The following is a 21,738-nucleotide window of genomic DNA, read 5'->3' on the forward strand; positions in this document are numbered from 1 at the left end:
GCACTGCAAATTTCAGTGATTATTGAACGAGTGGTTATTAACCAACGATCACCTGTAATTCTGACCTAGTTTACCATTTACAATTGGTACTGTAACTTGAGCTAGCTGGATAAGTGCTGACCTCCAACCGTGGAGATGGGGTAAATGAGAGTAGTTGTGTTTTTTGCTTTTCTTCTTTTTGTGTCATAGCTACACCCTGCTTCCCAAAGAATGCATCAAAAGCTCTATATTCAGATAGTGAACTTATTATGGGGATGTGGATTGTACTTATCTGGAATTGTGCTATCTGTACATAAAAAGAAATCTTTGTCTTATTTAGAGATCTCAGCATTTTCTCATGTGATACCAAGTGGCTGCTTGTACTATTTATGTATGTACGTATGTATGTAGCATATGGCATACAATGTCAGGGAAATCTACACATGCTAGACCAGTGGTTCTCAACCTGTGGGTTGGGGCCCCATTTGGGGTCGATCGACCATTTCACGGGGGTCGCCAAGCAAGGCTGTCCGCCATTTTTTTTGTCCGCCATTTTTTTCCCCCTTTTCCGGCGGGTGCCTTACTTCCCTTGGGCTGGGCCAGCTGGTGGTCGGCCTGCTCCGTCTCTGCCGCTTGCCAGCTACGCCTCGGCCGGCGCAGGGGGCGGAACCACGCATGCGCGGCGCTCCCGGGCAGGGAAAGTCCTCAACTTACGACCGGTTGGGTAGTCCTCGACTTATGACCGATTTAGTCCTCGACTTACGACCGGTTTAGTCCTCGACTTACGACCGGTTTAGTCCTCGACTTACGACCGGTTGGGGTCGCGGCATTAAAAAGGTTGAGAACCACTGTGCTAGACACAATGTAGTCCTGACAACCTAGATTGCTAGTTCATTTTGTTCAGCGCCAGGTCCAGTGCCAGCTTCTGCTCTCTGCATGCACAACTAGTTTTTCTACTTGCAATATTGAATACCTTTGAACTGCTGGGTGAGGGGAGGAGCCAGGGAGCAAACAGTGGGAGCTCACTCTGTCTCATGGAGCCAGGCTCAAACTGCCAGAGTGCAGACCATTTCTGGCCAGCAGCTCTGACATTAAGCCACATGTTATGTTATGTTTCTATTCATCCATCCATTCTCTCTCTCCATCTCTCTCTCTCTCCCTCCCTCCCTCCCCCCTCTCTTTAAAAGTAAAAGACAATTACTAATAAAACATAAAAATATTATTTAAAAAACCCTGGGTAACCTGTCCCATCCATATCTTCTATTTATTTTCCCAACTGCTAACCACTACACAGCATACTTTGCCTGTTAAACTTATTGCTATAAGCCATTTAAGTCATTTCTTTTGTTTTTCACTAGTATCTTGTAGTTTAAGTTCAGAGTTTATGTTTAAAACTTCATGATTTGTTCTAATACTTTGGAGATTTATTGATAATCACCATGTGCCATAAGATGTTTCTTTAGTTGTGGCATTTCCAGTGTTTGTTATATGATTTATGTATCTTGGTAATCGTAAATTTATTGGGTTTTCCCCAATATCTTTCCCATTATTCTACTTGCATCTTGAAAGTTTGCATCAACTTTATCATTCAGTTTTTAATTTGTCCCATCTGTGTTATATTCAGAAACCCTTTATATAAAAGCATCCTAATCTTTTCAAATTCTTCTTTCTCAGGTTCCTTCCTTTTTTCTTGAGATTACAGGAAGTGCTTGAGTTGCAACGGTAATTGGGATTGAGATTGCCATCACTAAGCAATGTTACAACTACATTGCTTAGAGCCAACAATCCCAGAATTCCAGTTGCTGTCATAATCTCAAGATACATGGGTTGTTAAGTAAGAAGTGGTAAGGAACATGGGGGAGGGTGGGGGGAGGCCCTGGAAAGCCTGGCACAAGGGAGACCTGACACATGAGTTAAGGGAGGCCATGGGAAATTTCAGGAGGATAAGTACAGGTTATACAAGAGTTGGGGGAAAGTCAGGGAAGGTTTTGGGAAGCCTACCATAGGCTATGACACTGAACTCCCTCCTGTCCCCTCCGACGCACGTCCGTTCATCTTACTCAACACTAGAAGGGACGGTCGAAGGGGTAACTGGACATCCTTCCGTTCCCTTCCAACGTTTACCACCAGTGTACTGGTATCCCTACGACACTTCCTACCCTGAAGTCCCTAACCAACATTCAGGTAAGAAACGTTGCAACGGTATTGAAAGAAATGTTGCTTTATGAATGAATGTAAGGTGAGGACTACCTCTAACTTTTGTTCCCGTAGCAATTTGTAAATATATCAACCATCATTAGTTCCTAACTTCATTGAGTCATTCTTGCTGTGTCTTTACTTTGATTTCTGAATATGGATTGGCATATGTGATTGAATTCATCTTACTGTAGCTGTCCTTGAAGTAAGAGGTATTCGGAGGTGACACTAATGGAGAATGCTGGATTTATCATTTTTAGAAGATTCCATATTTTTAATAAGCTTTGCTTATAATATACTCTTCAAATTATTTTCTTGTTTCTTTGTACCATGTATACAATATCTATGGAATCCACTGATTAAGCCAGATTCTTGTAAAACTAGTAATTTGCTGCACTGTGATTTTCATAGATAGCTTGCTCAATAATATAATTTAAGGTTAGGAAATGCGGATCTTCTCTTTCTTTTGAGTCTTGCAAATTCTTGAATCTTACTCTTATTTTTCCCACTTCATGTAAGTCTATTGATTGTTCTTTGCCAGTTGGGCAAGCATTTCTCTGAGGTTATAATTTGATCCATTTTGAGTATTCATCTTGAGTGATTAAGTTAGTGGTATTACAACATAGAATCATAGGGCTGGAATGGACCTTGGAGGTCTTCTAGTTCAACCCCCTGCTCAAGACAGTAGACCTTTTATCATTTTGGTCAAATGGTTGTCCAGTCTAGTTTTGAAAATCTTCAGTGATGGAACATAAACAATTCCGGGGATCAAGCTATTCCATTGATTGATTGTTCTCACCATCAGAAACTTTTTCCTTACTTCTAGGTCGGATCTTTCTTTAACCAGCTTCCACCCATTACTATTTGTCTTGCTCTGTAGTACTTTGGAGAATCAATCAATCAATCAATCAATCAATCCTCTTCTCTGTGATAGCCCTTCAAGTTCAGGAAGTTTTCATGTCCCCTAATCCTTCTCTTCGATAGGTTAGATATATCTAACTCCCTCAACCGTTCATTACATAATTTAACCTCCAGATCCTTTATCATCTTTGTTGTTGTTCTTTACACACTTTCTAGGGTCTCAACATTTTTTTTTCTTTTGTATTATGGTGACCAGAATTGCACACAGTGTTCCAAGTGTGGCCTCACAGGTGCAACATAAAGTGGCACCGAAGACAAATTCCTTGTGTGTCCGATCACACTTGACCCATAAAGAAGTATTCTAACTCTAACTCTAATTCCATTCCTATTCCTATTCCTATTCTATTCTTTATCATGTCTTGTGATTTTGATGTTATCCCTCTGTTGATGCAGTCTGGGACTGCATTGGCTTTTTTGGCAGATCCTAACCAAGATTTTTGCTAAAATTTTCCACTTAACCAATATCTATGTCTTTCCACAATTTATTACAACTGTTTTAAAATATGTCTTGGTTTAATCCAGTCAGGGAAAGTCCCAAGATTTTTGTTGTTGTTATTTCACCATCAGTCTCTTTTTTCGTAAAGTCATATTCTTCAAGGGTTATATCTATTGTTATCTTTAATTTTGTTTCTGGAAAATTGGCTAAAGTGGGAATTTGGATAGTAATCCTCTATACATGTGATTTTTTTGTGCTACTTTTAGTATTTTAATGGTTGCAGGTGCGAAAGTCATCCTTGCTTGCAGAGATATGGCAAAAGCAGAAAAGGCAGCCCATGAAATCCGGATCAAGACGGGAAACCAAGGGGTTATAGCAAAAAAATTAGACTTGGCAGACACCAAATCTATCAGAGAATTTGCCAGTAATTTCTTGAAAGGTATGTCTCAGGCACATTGTTTTCTTGAGCGTAGTTTACTTGGGGCAAAATGATACCTGATTATTTGTCTAAAAATCCAGTACGCATGATGAAATTAGGGCATGCTTTTTATTTATTATTTATTTATTAAATGTATATCTGCTGCCCATCTTGCTAGCCAGAGCGACTCAGGGTGGTTTACAGTGCAATAAAAACAATTCTAAATATCAAAACAGTTAAAAACAGTTTTTGTCTTTTAAACTCCATTAAAATGGTTACTGATTTTAATTTTAAAATTAGACTTCTGCCTGCATAGCAATACTTCAACTAATAGGATTGCCAAAGCAATCCTAAAGGAAGCATTCTACTGAATGAAATAGAAGGGGATCTAACTGCTTCCTGTCCTGCTTTCTGGAGTGATTTTGTCTGAGTCCGATAGGACCAAATTTTACCTTGTCAAAATGTTCATGGGAAAAATCTGAAAGAAATTGAACTGTGACTATGTTTCCATTAGCCCAGTTCCAGTATTTTTATCTTGGGCTTCTTTATTCATTTGGCCTATGTGGCTTTTTTCTTGCAGAGGAGAAAGAACTCCACATACTCATCAACAATGCAGGTGTTATGATGTGCCCCTATTCAAAGACAGCTGATGGTTTTGAGACGCATTTTGGAGTCAACCATCTTGGTAAGGTTGCTAAACTTTATCTACTTGATCAGTTTTTCTCTTAGAAAGTTTTATTTAAGACTCCCCCCCCCCTTTTTGTCTTAAAGTGCTATAAGAAGTTAGAGTTTGGACCACATGTAAAGATTGGAAAGATTTGTGTGCTTTTGCATGTTGGGCATGCAGGGAGGATAAAAAAGAAAATGTCGCAATGCTATGTCTGCCTCTTTTATATATACATTGTAATGTTGCACCTGCATATGGTAAAAGACCAAGCTTATTTTTTTTATCTTTATGAAGTGGTTGAATTCTGCAGAGGCCTTTCAGAAGATTGTAATTGTTATGTAGAGAAGCACACAGGTTTTCCTTAAGGCTCTATGAGCCCTGATTGAGATAAGAGTTATTGCTGCTCATTTGTTTAAATTAATGGTAACATGGGAAGGGTGAGGTAAAACAATATTATCATAATTATTCTCACAGGGATTACTGTTCTCCTTGATCACACTGTGAATTTTTTAATGCATCAGATTCTTCATCAAGTTTTAAGGAGCTATTTGAATGTGCATAGTCCTTAGTTGATTTAAGTAATCAGAATGTTATTATGCTTTTAATTGTGGGGGGGAAATGGAAACTTTGAGAACACAATTGCACCAGACAATCTCACTTCTTAAAAATCCAAAGGTTAGTAGTACTGTCTCATCCGATTTGGAAAGCCAAGTTGCTCTTGATATCTGGTGACTTCATGGAAATATTTACATAATTTTCTTGGCAACAATATGCAAATGATTTCCCATTGCCTTCTCCTGAATTATTTTTTAAAAATGTCCCAGTATAGCCTATATTCCTGGTATTATCGGGTAGTTTACCATCTATGTTTTATCCAATCCTGACCCTGCTTACATATTTGAATTCAACCAAGGTTTAGAGCACAAAATTGCTGAGAGCTATCTACATATTTTAAACAGTTCTGCGAAAGAAAATAACGTCTTTCAGATTTTCTGAATTCTTGCTTTTCTTTTATGTTGAATGTTGTTGGAGTTTCATATGCATCATTGATATATAAAGAGAAATTAAGCAAAAAAAATATTGCCAGTTTTTCCTGTTTGATTCATTTAGTTCATAAACAGAACTATTCAATATGTAGTTTGCTAATCAACCTAAATCTCAGTTCAGTTGTATGAGGGCTCTTTTGATTGGAGGTGAGTCCTGCCTTATATAAAACTCACAAACTTTGGCTTTCCTCATCATTCCATGAGATGGTTATGTTAATCATGATTTGATTGAGTTTTGTTTACCTTGGCTTCTAGTTATCCATTTTTGGTGTTTTGAACTATTATTCTGCTCAGAGTCACCATGGTGAGATGAGCAGCCATATAAATTGAATTACATAAATCACAGGGAAGTTATCACCATACAGATTCTTGAAGGCATAATGTATCCTGCCCAAAAGGCCTCTGTTTAAAAAAAAATGATGTATCAGTCTGCCAAAGCTTACAAATTCATTTCTAAATTTGGGGGGGGGGGTTTCCACTAGTCTACCAGGACTCTTGAAATGGAGAAGATTTGGGGAAACCATGAATCTTCCCAAGAGTAAAAACCATTTGCATTAAAGATATTGTCGTGTAAAAAATATTTCAAGAGCATAGTATAAAGTCATTCAAGAAGTCACAAAAAATGCTAGATGGTATCTCTTGCTTTGGCTAAAATCAGTGCTCATGATTCCTTCATCAGAAAAGCTCTGAGCAAAAATTGGACTCATGAGAGAGTAGAAAGGTAAAAGTCATGGGTCACTGAGAAGAACATCAATGGTTGCCTCAAAAATCACCTGAATAGCCCTCCAGATATATGAAGGATTGTTCTGTATGTCAAAAGTATAACAGATGACATATGGAACAATTGGTATACCAGAACAAATGCTACATTCATCATAAAACCTTGATACCAAATGCCAAGCATGGGAGGAGTGAGGATACTTTCCTATCTCAGATCTGGATAATTTGCCACTATTGAAGAAAGTTATGAGAGAACATCGGACCATTTGTTCATCAGCTGAAGTACAGGCAGGTCACACAGCAATCTCAAAGCAGCAATTCCAAGTATATGCACAGGTCTACAAGGGTAAAAACACATTCACTTCTTTGGAAGGGCCAAGTCAAAGTCTAGATCTAAATTGTACAGAAATGTTATGGCAGGACCCAAAACGCCAAGTTAATGCTAGAAAACTCTTTAAATGTGACTGAGTTCAGCAGCCAGTTACTGAATCTAAGGGGCAATTATTTTTTTCATATATCAGGCTGATGAACTACTGAGTGACACAGATATACAAATATTCAGAATATATGAAAGGGAATGATTTTTTTTTTTTTAAAATGGATGAATTCCTTAAGGACAATTGCTTAGTTTATTATCAGCAATCTCTTGAAAATAGACCTTCCTCTCCCCCCCTACACACATCTTTGCTTTATTTTTTTCAAATTTTACAATTTTATATAACACATATGTTTAATGAAAACCAATGCGTGCAGATCTAATCACAAAATTCAAATTACTGTTCATAATCTTTCCTATTAGGACATTTTCTTTTAACGTTCCTGCTAATAGAGCGTCTGAAACAAAGTGCACCAGCTCGTATTATAAATGTGGCTTCAGTGGCTCATCATATCGGGCGCATTCATTTCAATAATCTCCAAGGTGAAAGATTCTACTTCCGGGGCCTGGCATACTCTCATAGCAAGCTGGCCAATATTCTTTTCTCACGGGAATTGGCTAGACATCTGCAAGGTGAGCTGGAAGTGTGCAGTGTCTTTAGTTGACAAGGTTATTTAAATGCAAAAACTACTGGGAAAATTGGGGTACTGGTATGGGAGAAGTCCTAATATTTTTGAAGTAAGACCTTTTTTTAAACTCCAGTTCTTGCTACCCAATACGTAAAATAGAATGGCAAAAATTGGCCAGGATTGAGCTGGGCAGAAATGTCATCTCGACACGTTAGAACTTGAAGGATTCGATATTTTAGAATAGATGACTGATTTTTAATCGAATTCTAACTAACATTTGGATGATATGATTATTTTTCCTGATTTACTGATTTTCATTTGTTACTTTTGATTGTTAGGATTTTTTGAGATTTTATTAGTAGTGTTTACTTAATAGATCAACGTATTTGTTTACTAATTGTTTTTAATGTTATAGTCTAAGCTTTGGTAAAAATGGTTGAATATGATATTTACTCATTATTATGATCCGGACGGTAGCTTGTTTGTTGAAATATGTGATTGTACCTATCCTTATTTTATCCTAATTCCTTATTCCCTTCCCCTTCCCCTTTCCTTCCACCCCTCCCTTTACCATACCTGTATTGTTCCTATTTTTCCTCATCTACGTATATAAACTTAATAAAATTTTGTTAAAAAAAAAAAAAAGAAATGTCATCTCGAGAAGCAAAGATAGCAGTATGCTGGAACAACCTGTAAAAGCCCTAGTATTTCTGTCCTATGCACACATACAAGTAGTCCTCAACTTACAATCATTCGTTTAGTGACGGTTTGAAGTTATAACAGCACCTAAAAAGTGACCTATGACTGTTTTCATACTTACAAACGTTGTAGCATCCCCATGGTCACATGTTCAAAATTCATCCGTTTGACAATTGGCATGTATTTATGGCAGCTGCAGTGTCCCGGGGTCATGTGATCACCTTTTGTAACCTCCCTAGTTGGCTTCCAGCAAGCAAAGTAAATAAAGGAAGCCAAATTCACTTAACAATGGCACAATTCTTTTAACAACTGCAGTGATACGCTTAACAATTGGCAAAAAGATCACAAAATGGGGCACAACTCACTTAATATCTGTCTTGCTTAGCCACAGAAAGTTTGGTCTACATTGTGGTCGTTAGTCGAGGACTATCTGTACTGAACGTTGTAGGACTTTTTCCTAAGTAATTTTAAATAAACTAATGCCAGAGAGAGATACTTAGGCTTCTACCATAGGTATAAGGATTGTTTGCACACAAAGGAAGCTGTGGTCACCTTTAGTCCAACTGCCATTGAATGGACTACAAATACGATTTATTTTTGGTTTTAGTGTGCATGTACTTCATATGGACACATGTGACATAAACTCTAATTTGTGGAGTTCTTGGTGTTTTCTGAGCTTGATTATATGCTTGCAAGCATTTCATTCACCAACAAGATAACATCATCAATGTTCATATATAGTAATCTGCCCTGCCAATTTGGGTAGGAATATGATTTTTTCCCCTTGGTAGTTCTTTAATTATGGCATTATTTTCTGCTTCATTGTTTGCCTGGCATTATCTAGAGAGGAGTGTTCTTTTTTTTCTGTTTCCTTCTTAACTTTTTATACGTTCTTTGGCTATGTTTTATAGCCAAAGCCAGCATAACCAAAAAACTTACAAAAAAGCTTTGATATCTCATCCTACTACTGTGCCTCCAGAAAATCAAAGACCTAAAAATAGAAATCATGGTTTCATTTTATGTTGCAGCACTCTTTATGTCCATAGATCCAAAGCTAGTGAAAAAACCCATGACAGCCTTTCTACACAACCCATGGCTAGCTGTTCTAACCAAATACACTAAATATACTGTATACTGTATACACAAATATGCTATCAATTTTAAGGACAAATATATGCACAGATCAAAGGGGATCCATGGCATCACCACTCTCAGGACTCAGAGCAGAAACCATAATATAGAATCTAGAAACTATAGTAGTCCCACTTATGCAACTAAAAGTATGGCACCAAGGACTCCACAGTTTAACTTCGAGCTACATATATTCTCTTCTATTGAAACTCTTAAGTTTATGCTGGCATATTTTCCTTTTTGTAATTCAAACAAAATCCTTTGCTTTTGTATAGGCTGATCCCATTAACAGTATATTTTTGAGTACATGCCTGGTTTGTCTCCTGCAGGTACTGGTGTCACTGTGAATGCTCTGCATCCAGGTACAGTTTTGTCTGAACTTGTTCGTCATTCCTTTACACTAAAAGTTTTGTGGAACATATTTTCTATCTTCTTGAGGACACCTTGGCAAGGAGCCCAGACCAGCATACATTGTGCGGTGACAGAGGAACTGGAGACAGTCAGTGGAATGTATTTCAGGTGGGTTGATCTGGGATGACTGGCAATGGGAGGTGGTGAGAGGGAACAAAGGTTTGACTCCAAATCTAAGGAACAACATTGTTCTGGTTTTGCTATAACGCCCTAGATACCATAAAAGCCTTCAGATGGGGAAAGAAGCTTTGGATAACCACGTCAAAATAAACCAGGATACAAGCAGGAGTTATTATTGCTATTGGTATTATTTTGAAGCATCAGTGAGGCTCCCCCGTGGGCTCAGTTCAAACATTGGGTATGGGACTTAGCAAGTCCCTAGTAATAAGTTACTGATGGGTTAAGGATTCTTGTACCTCTAATAAGTGTAGAAGTCATTCAAAAAGAATGAATCTCACCTGCTGATTCTTGCCTAACAGCACCAGGTGACATCACTAGTTGTCTCTTTAAAGCAGCAGTTTTCAACCAGTGGGTCATGTAGATGCTGCATGTGAGCCAAACTACATACGAAAAGTGCTACATAGATGCACAGCAGAATCCCACCTCTGTGACATTGCCAGGGGGCAAATTGTCTCCATTTCTCCTCCTGAGTCCCAGCAACTTGTGTTGCCAGGGACTTCCAATTTTGCAGACTGAAAGTCCTGCCTGTGAGATGTGTGCTGTGAGATGAAAAAGGTTGGAAACTACTGCTTTAAAAGATTAGAAATCTGAATCCAGTCCCACTGCATTCATGGTAACATCAACCTTAGTGGCTCCCTTAGCTAGTGCTAAGGATAAAGATCCATAGTTATGTGATACACACATAGCGGCCATCCTAGTTGAGCATGTGTATCTTTAAGCTATGGGCATATGTGTTCAAAATGAGTGAAGAATCTTACTATATTAAGTAGCTTCTAAAATATGCCAGGATGGTTATGTAAAAGGAGGCCCTGTAGTCTAAATTGCATCTTGATGCATTAAAACTTATCAATGACGGCTTTGTACAAGGAAAGTGCAAAAGATTCTGGGCATGCGTTCTGGGTTTCCACAGAACAATCATTTTACAACTAGTCCATGCTTGAAACATGTATTTAAGTTTATAATATGAACAAACAAAGTTGCTGTGGATACAGAAGGAAATATGGTTGTCCTGGGTGAGTAGAAGAAAGCCAAAGCAGTCAGAGTGGCTAAGAGGGAAAGGAGTGAAGATGAGGGGAACTGTAGGAGAGAGCTGTGGGGAGAGGGAATGACAGATGTACGAGCTTTGCTGGTTTGGTGTGTGTGTGTGGGGGAGAGGGGGCACAGTCTTAACTCCTGGCAACCATCTGGACAAGGCCCTGCATTTTTCTTGGCAAGATTTTCAGAAGTCGTTTGCCATTGCCTTCTTCCTAGGACTGAAAGAGAATGACTGGTCCAAAGTCACCCAACTGGCTTTGGGCCTAAACCAGAACTAGAATTCACGGCCTCCCAGGCTCCAACCTGGTACTTTTAATCACTATATCAAATTGGCTGTCAATCTTGCTGAATTTCTCTTTTAAAATTCAATAGAGGTAGTCCTCGACTTACAACCATTTGTTTAGTGACCAAAGTTACAACGGCACTGAAAAAAGTGACTGTTTTTCACTTACAAACCTTGCAACTTCCCCATGGTCACGTGATCAAAATTCAGATGCCTGGCAACTGGCTTGTAAGTAATGTCCTGGGGCCATGTGATCATTTTTTGAGACCTTCTGACAAGCAAAGCCAATGGGGAAGCCCAGATTCACTTAACAATCATGATACTAAACAACGGCAGTGATTCACTTAACTTTCTTTGGTAAGAAAGGTTGTAAAATGGGGCAAAACTCACTTAACAACTGTCTTGCTTAACAAGGGAAATTTTCAGCTCTATTGTGCTCGTAAGTCGTAATATATATTAGCATGCTGCTAATATATACAGTGTAAATCCTCTGTTAGAAAAAGGAAAGAATGCTAGTAACTTGTATTAGTAATTGAGGAGTCCATTGTTCAGGCATGTTTTGATTGACACACCTCTTTTATAGTCAATGAGCTTTGATTTGTTTTTTGTTTGCCAAGTCTGAACATACTAATTATATAACCTTATAATCTATATAAATAAAAATGTAAATGTTCGTTTGTTCAAAATCTTAAATCTCCGAAAGTTCTTCACCAATTGCTTTGAAATCTTGACACAACGTTGCATTAGAATACGCGTGTTTTTATATACCTATATTATATAGATGTCACACCTGTGACAGGTAAAAACATGCTTTTTTTGAAAAACAGCACCATCTGTTGGACGTAAAAGCAACACACGCTTTTACCAGACCGAGCCACAGCAACGCGTGGCCGGGTACAGCTAGTTATTTTATATAATTAAAATTATGTTAAAATGAATGACGTCTGCCTGCAAAACATGTTCCTAGATTGGAGCGAAACGCAGAACAGACTGATTTATATTTGGTAGACCGGGTGCCTCACCCAACAGATAAAATATTAAAATGAATACAATTAATTATAATTAATATTTAGAATTATTAATGCAAAAGAACATTGCTAACATGCTTTCTTCCTTTACATAACAGTGATTGTAAACCAGCAAATGTGTCATCTCAAGGACGTAAGGAGGAAACAGCAAAGAAGCTTTGGAATGTGAGTTGTGAACTCCTTGATATCCAGTGGAATTGACCTGCAAAGGCCAGCTACATCTGAATCCCATATTTTGTATACAAGACTATGGAAAAGTGTTGCTTTCATGTAATTTTCATAGTTGATAGGACATGTCCATTTTTAATAAAAGTGTTAATCTCAGCTTTTCCATTAAAATAGAAGCTCAAGCAATTGTTTAGTGTATGGAACTAACCACGATAATACCATGTTGAAGATCTCCTGGTTCCCCCCCAAAAAAAACCTTAGTTTTTCTGGTTTTTGCATGGCAGTGTGAATTATGATTTGTTTGGTGTGGTTTTGCACAGCACTCTGGGCTAAAAGGTTGCTGCTTCATTTGTGATTCAGCATGCTACGAAACATGCCAGGCTACAAAATTACATCAATTATCTTGTTTTGAAAATTTTAAGATGTTTACAGTGTGGTTTTGGTGACTTGGTTTCTTTCATTTGTTGAAATTTGTTTGTGGCTACATATTTAACAAAAAATGATATTATAGATCAAAACACCAACTTGCCCAAATTCTTTATTTTCTCAATGAGAGTTTAACACTTTTGTTCATTGGAAGTTTAGAATTCCTCCATCGCAGTTTAGTACAGGATAGTTCACAGGACAGGTTTTGCTGGTGAGAAAGGGATCCTTTAAAAATCCTAAAGAATCCGAGTAACTAACAATATAAAGTGCATAAAATGCAGTGCAAAGAGTGGACCCAACAATCGTCTCAATTTTCTCTCCCACACAAGTCGTTCCTTTCTTCCCTTTGGAAGGTATTGATGAGAAGAGCTTGGAGATGAAAGTACAAGCCATGTTGCACACCCAACTCAATAGGCAGTATAGCTTAACACAGAGAGAATAATGAATCCTGTTTTTTTCTTACTTCTGGAAGAAGTAATCAAAGTCACAGAAAGCCCAGTCAGACTATCTCCTGGGACTCATGGCAGTTGAGCTCGATAGGCAGCAAAAGCAGATTTTATAACTCTTAGATTCCTAATAGGATAATCTCCCAAGATCCAAAAGGTATGAAAAGATAGAAGCTAAATATAGCCCTCCCCAGTTACTTAACCTCAAAGTTATTTCTGGCTGCCAAATCCAATGAATTAAGGATTACTACACTTGTAGGTGTGAAATATGGCTGTTGTTTCCCTGGAAAGGGTAGCTTAGACCGTTTGCTGAAATTAGTGGGAACAGATGATGTTCATCTATTTTTTTTTTTAAAAAAACCCTCAAAGATAAAACCATCCTGAATAATATCTTACAACCAATACAATTTTGATAACAGTTTGAATTTTTCAAGTTAAAAATGTCATCAATTACAGTCATATCCTCTTATACAGATCATGCTGTGGTCTCACTGTTTTCGATATTATGTCATTGAAAGGACAATGAGAACTTCAAACTGTTTGGGGGAGGGTGGCAAATATGGGTACAGGTTCCAAATGGCAGCTACTATTCAACTTCGTCGTTTGTTGCTCCCTTTTCTGTGTTAACTGGTTATTTTCTCGCCTCAGATAGTAACAGGTGTAGACTTACAGGCCTGTTATCTCTTATGCACAGAATTCAGCTACAGCTTTTTCTTATGAAAAGCAACTGTACCCATCTCAAAATGCTACTTGTTTCTTTATGGAGTTGGCTGTAGCTTTGCAGTGTCGGGAATCACAAGCTGTTATTAAACTCTTGTTGATGTGGGATTTGCATTAATAAAATAGTGCCTAACGGAGAGAGATCTCCATGATCATAAAGTAAAAACACAGCTGAAGCAGCACTGAAAATATGAAGTATGTAAAGAATAAACCCCCTGAAGTAGAGGTAGTTGGTTGTCACTGCATCATGACTGGCACTTTAAGGAAGTCGATCTTTTCCCTTTGAGTAAAGGCATTCAAGCAGCTTCTTTCCAGTTTGCAGCCATAATTGACTCTAGCACAATGTAACATTTTCCCTTTCTAGAAACAAACATCCCAACAAATTTCTGGGAATCACTTCTTGGAATTTTGGGTAAGCCAGCTTCTCGGCTTAGTGTGATGTACCGAAAGCCACTGGGTGCAGATGGCCTGCACTACATCATCCCCACCATCCTCTGCCATTTGCCGTATGTGTTGAACCAGCTGCACAGCTCTTATGTTTTCTTGTTTTACTGAGATAAGGTAGGCAGAACGTAGTTTGTGGCATTTCAAATATGCCTGAATCTGAAACAGAAAGAAGAATAACGAGGCTTGAAATTTTATAAGAAGGAGTATTGCTCTTGGGATGCACCAGTTTTCCTTCACTTCCTAATGTAGCTCTGATAAAAGACTTTAACCTAAATGGAGAATCCGTAGAAGACAGAGGTGTGATATAAAGACTGCACCAGGAAGTAAGTATCAACAAGACCCTTTGCACACAGACTTACTGGAAGAATTTACTTTTGAGATTACTGCCAAAAGATACTTGCTTGTTTGCTGCAAGGCAGCAGAGCCTATATATAAAGTTTGAAACAATGCATGCATTTAGAACGATGATAAGAGTTGCTTTGTAGGCCAGGCACTGGAATGTATTACAAAAGACTTGTATGTTAGGCTTATTAAAATAACTTGATGCCAAACAAATACATTTCTGCCTAGAGCTTTTTAAAAAACTCAACTTTTCTTGTTCCTTATACAATCATTCTTCTATAATCATGTTTCTCAACAACAAAAAAACACCAAAATTAAATAATTTAAAAGTAATATCTATTCCATAGAGCTTCTACTATAAAAAGCAAATGTTTCAGTTGTAAGTTTCTCTGAAAATAATAGTCCATTACACTGGGAATTTACTGAATTGGAAAACACAATGGTTTATTCAGCAACAGAAGAGAGAAAGAATCATTGTGTGGAATAGCAAATGGGCCAGAGTGCACATAATGTTTGTTGATCATTATAAATGATATATATGGCTATCAGTCTAAATATTTATGCCCCAAATTCTAGATGAGCCTCCTGGGTTTAACTTTATGGGATTCTTGTCACTGCTGGTAAAGACGGGGAAAATGGCATCTTCAAAAACTGCTTGAACAATTCAGGATGCCATACAGACCTTTCATCTTCTGGATATTCCTGTTATACAATTTCAGATTGTACCAGGCTGAATAATGAAAGTCTTCATGTGAGTGCACACCTTGATTTATTAGTACCCATGCTCACTGATTTTATGTTATTTCAGTTCCTACCACTTAATGGGTCAAGATCTGAAATTTAGATAGGGCAGAGATATATATTTGCGTCCCTTAACCCTTTATATATTCTGGAAATACATCAGCTCATTTCAAAGTAGTTTTCTATTAATACACATCACTATGAACATCGTGCTCAATGTTAGTAAAGAATTATCAGCCACATTCATACACTTATTGAATATGATGATCCTAGAACAATAGGAGTAGATAAAAGATTGTATCCACAAGAATGAATGAGCAAAAATACACCATATACATAATAAGTATTTCCAAAAATTACTTCATATCCAAGAAAAATTTTTTTTGTTTTACTCACTTTGTTTTCATCACTGTCCATATCCTGGATCAAATTATCCAACTCCTAGATCCCAGCAAGAAAAATAAAAATGGTAGAAAGATCATGAGATGAACTGTTAAACATTGTTTACACTGTTATGGTTGCCTATACTTGCCCCTATAGATCGCTTTCAATTAACCAGAGAATCAAGGAAGCAATTATAAACAAAGTCCTACCCAGTGAAAAAATAGTAAGCAGCTATTTCATTAGCTTTTATTGGATTATGTGACTTAATTATGAGACTTAAGGGATGCCCACAGTCGTGGCATAAACATATACCCAACCCCTTTCCAAAATGAAGAACATCCTAACTATCCTCATTTAAGCACTAGATGAGGTACTTGGGTATCCCATTAGCAAATTATAAATTTAAGACTACAAGGATGACACAACTCATTCATTGGCTATGAAAGAATCACTAGCAAAGTGGGACTTATGGTTGGCTTTCTAAATACTCAATTTAGGAGAAAGAAAAAAAATATAACCGTGTCTCTTCCCTAACACTACAAGAAATACAAGCAGTGTCTCCCTTTTTGTGTTAGTTGGTATTTTAATGAATGATGTTAAAACCTGATAAAGATATTTTTTAAAAAATAAGCCAAAGTTACCTCCGCAGGGATAGAATCAAACTCATCCAAGCAACTGAGGATGACATTGTCCCCATCATTTTTATCTGCGGCACCAGATTCCTTGATACATTTAATGAGCTGCCTGATCTCGCTGTAGCTCTGCTGCTTCACCAGCTGCCTAGCCACTTTATTGTATATAGCAGCAACATCCAGCTGGAAGTCCTAAGAAGGTGGACGAAATAAGTATTATTTGAGAAAGATGATATACTGTATGTATAAATAAATTGGTTGACGTGTCAATCATTAAAACAAATAAAAACTGAAAGAATGATTTGATTAACGTTTCTATACTTTATTTACAAAAGACACTTGTTAAAGTTTTGAAGTGTTTTCTGAGAAGGACAAAGGACAAAGGAAAAGAAATCAAGTTCTAGGACTTATTGGAAGGGATTAAAAATGAAGTTAAAAGTAAAGAGAAGAAATATAAAATTGGGTAGGAGATACAGAAATATAGCCAGCCGTACTAACAGGCTGAAGAACAGCTTTTATCCATGGTCTGTCAGGCTCTTGAATGGGACATAATTTTATGCATGACAGACTCGTGAGGCCGGCGTGCTGTGCAATTAGCTCACAGGGTGTAATAAATTGGGGGTTTGTAGTCACTGTGAGTTGGGGGGGGGCACGGAGGGAGGCTCAGCCAATTTCACTGTATACATGTTATACTTTGATAATAAAGGTTCATTCATTATTTGATCAAGATTAAAATAGATATGTGGTTATCCCTGATAACCTCTAATGGACTTTTGTTGATCAGGAATGAATGATGAGATTTTAAGATTTAAGAGATGAGATATGAGGAGAAGAGAGCTTTTGTTGTATTTTAAGAGACTGTGATAGGTTATACTTGTGACGGAGGGGGAAGTTACTTCTTTATATGTTTCTTTTTCTTTTCCATTTTTGTCATTTCATTTTCTCCACTTTTTAATTTTTCTTTGTAACTCATACAGTACATATTCTTAGTTTGTGTTAGTTTTTATCTTTTCAACTGTAATCTTTCATAAAAGTATTATTAAAAATTCAAATAAATTTCTAGAATTACATAAAAACAATCTGAAATAATGCAGTGGTTTGCTTCAACTATTTCAGTGTCACGTGTAAAGAGTCAATGTTAGATATAAAGCTTCTTCATTCAATATACCTGCAGTATTCTAAATGCGATCCCAAATCCCTCTTCAATGTTTTTGCCTTCCAACATGACCTGAAAAAAAAATGCAGCAGCAGGGGAAAAAAGAAAAAGAAAAATTGAGCGACATACAAAGCCCCAGTGATAACAACGTGTTCTATTTTTTTTCTGGATTTCAGCCTTAGAACTGCTATGTTAAAGCTCCAGTGAAATACTGCTTCTCTGAGTTATTCTTATTCTTTCAAATCAAGATTCATAATGAAAATGGTATGTGACTTTTTTGGGTTAACTTCTATAAACAATCTACATGTTTTTGGTGTAGAATTCACCAATCTCTGTTCAGTATTCCATTTCGATATGTAAAACCACACTAATGAATTTAAGCAGTACTCCATACCTTGCAAGCAACCTCAATCTTCATTGGATTGTTTCCAAACAGGGTAGGCACAGGTAAATCAGCTATACATAAAGATCCTGACTTTTCACGACGATGGAGGAATTTTGTTACTTCCATCTGAAGCTCAACTGTACTGATGTGCCTAATTTAGGGAAAATATGTTTCAGTGCATATTCTAATAAATAAATCCAAAGGAGAAATTTTAGATGATATTCAAAACATGAATTAGAAACCCTCATTAAAGTTAGCCTTTCAGGTAAGTCTGTGTGCTCTCACAGAAAAATCCTGAATTATATCTTATTACATTATTACTAAATAGTTTAATAACACATGGTTGAGTGATAAAAATGTTGTCCAACATTGTTTTGTGAATACCTTGATACATCAGGAGCAGACATTTTCTTGCGAAAAGAGCATGCAAATTTTTTTCTTCCTGAACTCCTAGAAACTTCTTGAAGGTAAACTTTAAGATGGTCTTTGACCTTTAAGAGCCATTTTTGCCTTTCTTTCAACTCAGTATAAGACTTTGCCTTGTCTGTGAAAAATCTAATGCAGGTCATAGCAGCACGAACTTGATCCTGGAAAACAGATAGACTTCTGAACACAAATGAAGCTTTCAAATTATATTATCTGGTCAGTGAGATGACATTTGGGCTATAATATTAAAAAAAACAGGTTCTGGGACTGATTTTAAGTTTAGGGAGCCTCTGCTTAACAGATTTTACTATACAGTAGAATCTGTATCTGCTCAGAAAACTGTACATATATTAGATACTTCATGCAATCCCCTGTCTCCATTGTAAATACTGAGAAGGAGGAAAGTGATACCCAGAACTCTTTGTAACTCATTTATGGCATTGTTATCTTTTTGTCCTTTCCAAAAAAAACTATTTAAAGAGGAAAAAATTCTAGAAGATGCTCAAAAGGAAGCCTCATTTGACTTTTGTCTTTTTAAATTCAGAGAATCCTCAAATATACAGGAATATGCATAAATGAACTTATGGCATAAGTCCACCATTCATAAAATATTTCTGAGGCCATGAGACTACTTAGCCTTTAAATTTTTTGTCTGCAGCAGTTTTTCCCAACCTAAGGTAACTCCATCATCCATAGGTATTTTTTTTAGTGGGAATAACTTTGAAAAATCCTTCCAAATAAACAAAAGTGTACATTCTAAAAAACGTAATATAAAATCTCCATTTTGTACAAAACAACAGTCCTGTGAGGTGGATTAGGCTGAGACAGACTAGCTTAAAGTCATCTAATTGGCTTTCATACCTACAGGTGAACTTGCGGTCTCCTGCTTGCTAGGCCAACACCTAATTACTACAACTAACTGGCTAAGTGCTGTATTTTTTTTTTAAATAAAATTTTCAGTAATTTTTGCAATGTTTATGTTATAGGAAGAAATTTCAACTCTTACCTTCATAAACTGCTGCACTTCATACAAGATATGGTAATAATTCTTTTTCTGCAAGTGTTTGCAGGCTGCAATGAGATAGACACCCCAGCTCTCTAGTCCTGGATCTATGGTTTCCAGCAAGTTCTCCAACATGTGAAGTTTTCCACTTTTATAACTTGGGATAAAGATGCCTTCAATGAATACATCTGGTGGACTTTCCTTAAACAGTAAAAAAAACCCTATTAAATCATCTATGCCATTAGTCTGAGAAAAAAAGCTTACATGGTCAGAATGTTGTTAGTTACATACTGTTCATAAACAGAAGACCATTTTTCTCACTATCAAAATGTTTTTTATGTGAAAGTGAGCACAGCCACTGCTGAAACATTCCCAATTCAACAGAACCTTAGATTCTAAACAATCAATGAGTAAGTGTAATCCCAGGATACCTGCCGAGCATTAGGTAGGAGAAGCCTAAAAGAAGCAAGCTAAACAGAACCTTCTCCTGGTTTCTGTGAAGAGTTTCTGAAGAGTCTGCAGTTCTAACAGTGAGAAATAAAACTTCTCAGGTGATATGTCTCTTAGCACTCCTATTTCTTTTGTTACCTATTGTGTATCTGCTTATAGCTACAGCCGCCCCTTAGAAGGAGAGACATTTTTATGAAGTAATGGGTTCTCTCTAAGGTAGAAACAAATGGCAGGGTTTCTTCCTAGATAATGACAACAAGATAACAAGATTATGTTCTATATTTATGGTCAACTTTTTTAGATAGACTAGACCAGGGGTCTGCAACCTTAAACACTCAAAGAGCCACTTGGACCCGTTTCCCAGAGAAAAGAAAACACTGGGAACTGCAAAACTTGCGCGTGCACACGCGCGCACACATAAGGGGCTTGATTGAAGAGTTTAATTAAAAAAAATAGAGGCTGCTGTGCATGAGTTCTCTCTCTCTCTCTCTCTCTTTCCTCTCCCTCTCCCTCTCTTTCCTTTCCCTCTCTTTCCCTCTTTCCTCTCCCTCTTTCCCTCTTTCCTCTCCCTCTTTCTTTTCTGTCTTTCTCTTTCTCTCTCTCCCTCTTTCCTCTCCCTCTCTTTCTCTCCCTTTCCTCTCCCCCTTTCTCTCCCTCTCTCTCCTTTCCCTCTCTTCCCCTTTTTCTTTCTCCCTCTCTTTCTCTCTCTCTCTCTTTCCTCTCCCTCCCCCTCTCTTTCTCTTTCCTTTTTCTCTCCCCTCTCCCCCTCTATCTCTCCCTCTTTCTCTCTCCCTCTCCCTCCTCCCTCTCTCTCTCTCTCCCCCTTTCCTCTTTCTCTCTCCCTCTCTGTCTCTATTTCTCTCTCTTTTCTCTCCCCCCCTCTCTCTCTCCTCTCTCCTCTCTTCTGCTCACCTGGCAAGCTGGCTTCAGGCTGTTCTCCAACAAGCTGACACACATTCTCTCCTGCCCTTGCTGCTTCCTTCTTCCTGCTGAGACGCAGCCAAGGCAGGAGTCAGCTCCTCGGAGAACAGGGTGAGGCAACTCTCTTTTTTACACACACACACACACACACACACACAGAGAGAGAGAGAGAGAGAGAGAGAGAGAGAGAGAGAGAGAGAGAGAGAGAGAGAGAGAGAGAGAGAGAGAGAGAGAGAGAGAGAGGGGTTGCTGACCCATGGACTAGACCAATCAATCAATCAATAGGAACCACAGGAAAGCTAAAAATACTTTTATCGACCTTGGCTATATCAACTTGCAAGTCAGATTCTTGTGGAACACCTCCTCCTGCTTATAGTTTGATGACTTAGGTATCTGCTTCAGCTGCATTCAAATGTTATCTCATTGTGCACTTGAAGAAGGGTTTAGCTTCTTTTGCCTAAGCCTTGAGGATGTCATAGAAACATATACCTCATTGGAGAAGAAGAGTTCCAAAAGATTCAACAGCAACAAACTAAATAAATCAGCTTCATCCTTCTAATATTATTTTTTATTCTATTCTCCAACACACTTTAACAGCTTGATTAGAGAAATAACAACAGGTAATAAAATCAGCACTAAGGGAAAGGACAGCTCCTACCAACTAGGTTCTTAATTCAAAATACTCATTCAGACAAGCTTTTCCGTCCAAGAATTTAAATTTATATGTGCATGTGATACCTGAACACAGGTTTTAGTTCAAGGGAAAGTGGTATCACCCAAAGAACTCTTTTATACCAATGAAAATTTGGGCAAACAAAAAGTTTGATTAAAACGCACATTTTTTGTTTTTTTCAGTTTTCTTGTCATTTAGATTGGTGTTTTAACAGAGTATACTTAAATTGTTTAAGGATAACTGTAATTATACACTCTTGAAAT

The 21,738-nt window shown here is 37.5% G+C and overlaps 2 protein-coding genes across 2 annotated transcripts in view; one reads left to right on the top strand and one right to left on the bottom strand.

Annotated features, from left to right (window-relative positions):
• Positions 1 to 12,552, top strand: part of LOC107285841 (retinol dehydrogenase 12) — a 15,302-nt gene extending 2,750 nt beyond the window's left edge. The window contains exons 3-7 of the mRNA XM_015814101.1: positions 3,816 to 3,971; positions 4,531 to 4,635; positions 7,183 to 7,392; positions 9,548 to 9,737; positions 12,254 to 12,552. Of these exons, the coding sequence (XP_015669587.1) occupies positions 3,816 to 3,971; positions 4,531 to 4,635; positions 7,183 to 7,392; positions 9,548 to 9,737; positions 12,254 to 12,356 (764 nt within the window). The 3' untranslated portion in view covers positions 12,357 to 12,552. The remainder of the gene's footprint in view (positions 1 to 3,815; positions 3,972 to 4,530; positions 4,636 to 7,182; positions 7,393 to 9,547; positions 9,738 to 12,253) is intronic.
• A 293-nt stretch (positions 12,553 to 12,845) lies between these two features.
• The window catches only part of ZFYVE26 (zinc finger FYVE-type containing 26), a 53,213-nt gene continuing 44,320 nt past the window's right edge, over positions 12,846 to 21,738 (bottom strand). Inside the window, 7 exon segments of the mRNA XM_029283765.1 lie at positions 12,846 to 14,518; positions 15,842 to 15,886; positions 16,471 to 16,653; positions 17,630 to 17,689; positions 18,012 to 18,153; positions 18,387 to 18,589; positions 19,435 to 19,632. Coding sequence (XP_029139598.1) covers positions 14,309 to 14,518; positions 15,842 to 15,886; positions 16,471 to 16,653; positions 17,630 to 17,689; positions 18,012 to 18,153; positions 18,387 to 18,589; positions 19,435 to 19,632 — 1,041 coding nt within the window. The 3' untranslated portion in view covers positions 12,846 to 14,308.

The sequence above is a fragment of the Protobothrops mucrosquamatus genome, unplaced genomic scaffold (genome assembly GCF_001527695.2).
Source record: "Protobothrops mucrosquamatus isolate PMUCROS unplaced genomic scaffold, P.Mucros_1.0 scaffold218, whole genome shotgun sequence".
Classification (NCBI taxonomy): domain Eukaryota; kingdom Metazoa; phylum Chordata; class Lepidosauria; order Squamata; family Viperidae; genus Protobothrops; species Protobothrops mucrosquamatus.